Source organism: Aptenodytes forsteri, unplaced genomic scaffold (genome assembly GCF_000699145.1).
Source record: "Aptenodytes forsteri isolate BGI_AS27 unplaced genomic scaffold, ASM69914v1 Scaffold16, whole genome shotgun sequence".
Lineage (NCBI taxonomy): Eukaryota > Metazoa > Chordata > Aves > Sphenisciformes > Spheniscidae > Aptenodytes > Aptenodytes forsteri.
Window position 1 is genome coordinate 1,069,452 of NW_008794753.1, and position 4,123 is coordinate 1,073,574.

Consider the following 4,123-nt stretch of genomic DNA (forward strand, 5'->3'; position numbering starts at 1 on the left):
CGGGCTGGGGCTGGGGGGGAGGGCGGGGGGGCCGGCAGTAACAGTGTGGGGGGTGCAGCTAATTATTAACAGCTACAAACTGAGCATCACCGTGAGGGAATTACCTGGAGGATTTAAGTAAATTCTTTGCCTTTCCTACCTTTCCACCACTTTGTTAGACGCCTGTGTGCAAATGTACAGTGCGGGGGCATATTTGTGTGCTACAGGGCCAGCTTTTGGATTCATTACTGTTTAAAGGCCGGTGGTAGGCTCTTAGCCGGTGCGCTGTGCCGCTAGCAAGCGGCAGGACACTTTGCCATACTGGGTGATAGTCCGTTCTGCTACACTAATTGCCATCTACAGCATCCCTAAGAAAATATGAAAATGGTGGTTAGCCACATACGGTGCTAGTTTATGCTTTGAGAAGTAGCTTTCCACTGGTGATGGACGGTACATTGTGGTTTAGTGTGAGCTATCTGCTCCTCTTTTCTTCTCTTCGTGTGCACTTTCTACTGATTGTTTTTCTTAGCGATGCAGCTTTGGATCAAGGTGCCACTTGCTTGATGGAGGCCTTTGGTTCCACATCCAGCCTTGCAGCTAAAGAGATACGGTGATTTTATTTTTCTTTATTTCAAGTAAGCTTTAAAATCTTTTTTTTTTTCCTAGCAGTGTTCTTCACGCAATGCAGCTGACAGACGACCCTCAAAGAGGCTAAAATGTGAAAAAAACAGTCTAGTAAAATCAGAACTAGAAAGACTTGCATGTGGAAGTGAAAACCTTGCTGCATTGGGGGAAACGCCTAAAACATCTGATGGGGATCGACGTTCAGAAGATCCTGGAGACCATAATATAATTCAACAGAAAAAAGGTGAAAGCATTCCAGAGACTGATGAAGACAAACAGGAAAAGGAGCATAATGTTTCTCTTGAGCCACGTGCAGTGAAATCAAGCGGCGCTCCCTCAAAAACGGACAGTGCTGAAAATCTGCACAATCATGCCTGCAGTGAAGAAGAGAGCAGCTGTGAGAGTGTACTTTCAGATGGGTCTAGCTTGGAGGATGGAGATCTCCTGAAGAAGCCAATACAACTAGACAGTGTTGCTTTCTTGGACGAAGACAGCAACCAGCCAATGCCAGTGGACCGGTTCTTTGGAGATGTTGAGTTTATACAGGTAGGATGATGACAGTCTGTGCACTCTACAGATTCAGTTCTGTTCCACTTCAGTCTTGCATCTTCAAACAAAAGTAGGTTAGCCTCAAAATTGTAGGCAAACTTGACCAGTATTGGTAGACATCTGGAGTCATATCCCTGTCTCCTGGGTAGAATTATTTGTCTCGGAGATGAAATGAATTGCCAAGGCATGTTAATTTCGGATGTGAAATCTTTCTTGTTTAGATTTTATTATTCCAATTCCATAAGATAGGTATTTTTACTCATAAAGACACGGTGTTATTCTGTCAAAATAGTTTTTCACTGGTCATTGGTTCTTAATCGTGATCATTGTAATTCTTTGGAATGGAAGCTGTTTTCTGGTGATCTCTGCTTTTGGATCAAGGGGCAGAGCTTGAAATTTGAATCCCCGGTCTGCCTTTAACATTGTATAACTTTGGGCAAGTGATGCCGCCGCCTTTCAGGTGTTTCACGAGGATCGGTATTTAGCAGGAGTCATGGTTGGTATTTAGTGGGAGTAGTGAGGATTTGTTTGTGGAGCACTTCACCCTCTCTGAACCTTCTCAAGCCTGCAGAAGGAATGCCAGCCCTTGCTTTGACCATGAGCCATAACTGGTTCAGGCAAGCTCCCCTGAAAGCTCCTCTGCTTTAGCTATGGGCTTATGCCACCGTTTCCAAGTGAAGAGGTGTGTGTTGGTGCCTCATGTATCAGATGTGGAAGTATGTGAACTGGTGGTGAGGTAGGAGGTCTGCTGCAACAGACTTTCCTTAATGATTTTATCTTTTTCTTAAAGGATCTCCCAGCAGTTGCACTCCCAAGCACAACGATGAGCAGGCGAGAATTCAGGAAGCTACATTTCATTGCAAAGGAAGATGAGGAGGAGGAGGAAGAGGATGTTGTCTAACAACAAACTGTAAACAAATGAAACCTTTTTTCTTTTTCTTTGCAACCACGTAATGATGGTTGGCTATGTCTCTAACATAAGGTGTCTGCGTTTGCCTTTTCTCAGAGAGAGAAGAACTGATAGAGTTTGTTTTTTCTGGAATTGGCAGATACAGTATTCTCTCTCAGTTATCTGGGGCAAAGATTGAATTTTCAGTGATTTGGAAATAAATTGTAGTTTCTCATTTTACCACTAATATTTAGGAAAAAACCAGGGAAAATAGAAGTTCTTACTGCTTTTTTTATAAATTTGAGCTCATATCTAGGGTGAACATTTGGTCTCGCTCCTTTTTTAAAAATAGCCAAGAAAACCGTGTTAGAACAAGGTCCTTTTTCTTTTAATTCTGCGATGTCTGCCATTGTGGCATCCAGTTAGTAATGCAGCCAGTTGACTACCCAGTTGTGTAAGTTGTGTTGCATTGTTTACATCTAAACCAGAACCAATTAAACCTCTAAAATGCAGTTCTGCTGGCAAAACTAAATGCATGGATGTCAATGTGAGTTCAGGGGTGTTAATCTCTGGAAGTACGTTTTTATCACGTCAGTTCTCTGAACAGCCGCCATGTGAAGCTGACTGCTTCCTTCTCCCACCAGACCAGCCGTAAGCATTGCCTTTTTTGTGTAATGCAGCTTGTGCAGTATTTTCAATTAACTTCCAAGGGTTACGAATAGGAATTTTGTAAACAAATATATTGGTGGTGATAAAGGAGGAGTAAGATCTCTCAGTGTCAGACTCGGTAGATGAACAAGTATTGATTGCTAAGGATATGGGTCAGTCCACCAAACTTGTTATTTTGGTCTGCATCTTTAGAAAATAATGAGCAACCTCAGATGATTTCAGGAACTGTTAACTCACCCGAAGTTTATGATAATACTTCTTTGAAAGTGTGATTATGCATTAAGCTTTCAGATCTTTATTGTTATAGTTTCTTCTACATTTCTAAAAATATAGAGAAAACGTTATCAGCAGATGGTTTAAATAAATATTAATTTCTACAGCCATAGTCTGTTAAACATTCAAAAGCCAAACAAATTGTATATGCATGACATGTTAATTTATTCACATTTCCACTCCAGCTGATGCATTGTTTCTGTCAACAATATTTCTTGGCTCCTTTTCACTCTAATTCTGTAACACAGAAAAATCTAATTTTTTAATAGCATATTCATGGTTTTCAGCACAACTCCATCTTGAAGTTGCTCTCCCAGCTTTCCTTAAATGCCATATTTGCTACCGTCTCTTTCTAGCAAATATGTCTTCACACACAGATGTTCATTTTAGTTTCAGCACTGTGTAAAATGGTGAGTTTCAGCTTGTAGGAAGCGTGCCGTACAGATGACATGGTGTTTGTCATCACAATCTTAGCTGTGATGCCTTCCCCAATGTCAAAACAGCATAGTCTGCATTTCCATCTTAGTTGCCGATGACGTACATTCAGTAAGGCAATCTGGAAGCATCGATTCAATGCATTGGTATTAGAAATCCTGCCTTTAAAATGCACCTACTTACTTCTCATATTGAAATGTTTGGAAGGGGGACTGAGTTGGTTGTTTAAAGTAAATCAATACTCTCTCTAGCAAAGCTCCCGCATTTCCAAGACCTAGTAAGTTATGGCTCCCACAGCAACACTATCTTAGTACAATTCTGCGTGGACCAGCTCGATTTGCCCGGGTAAGAAAGAGGACCAACGATATAGGGGAAAACAGAGCTCTTCCCTGGAGATGAATGATGTTACTTACATAGCAGTAAGTAGCTAGCACTCCATTCATAAACACATTTCCCTGCGCTCAGTCTTTCTAGTCTGTATTGGCCACGCCATATTACACCTGATTAACCACTCGTGTGCCTCCACATACAGAGACAGATAGTGGTAATTTTTTTATTTAAAAAAAATTCACGTCGTTTACACTCAAAAGTCCCTAAAAGTTCAGTTGCTGTCTGCTGATACTAAGAAAAAAAAAAAAAAAAAAAAAAAAAACAAAAAAATGTTTTTTTTTTTCCTGGGGGGGGAGGGGGGGGGGGGAAAACTGG

The 4,123-nt window shown here is 41.2% G+C and overlaps 1 protein-coding gene across 1 annotated transcript in view; it reads left to right on the forward strand.

Annotated features, from left to right (window-relative positions):
- Window positions 1-4,042, forward strand: part of CUNH1orf174 (chromosome unknown C1orf174 homolog) — a 4,264-nt gene extending 222 nt beyond the window's left edge. The window contains exons 2-3 of the mRNA XM_009274218.2: window positions 646-1,149; window positions 1,943-4,042. Of these exons, the coding sequence (XP_009272493.1) occupies window positions 646-1,149; window positions 1,943-2,053 (615 nt within the window). The 3' untranslated portion in view covers window positions 2,054-4,042. The remainder of the gene's footprint in view (window positions 1-645; window positions 1,150-1,942) is intronic.
- Window positions 4,043-4,123: the final 81 nt, after the last annotated feature.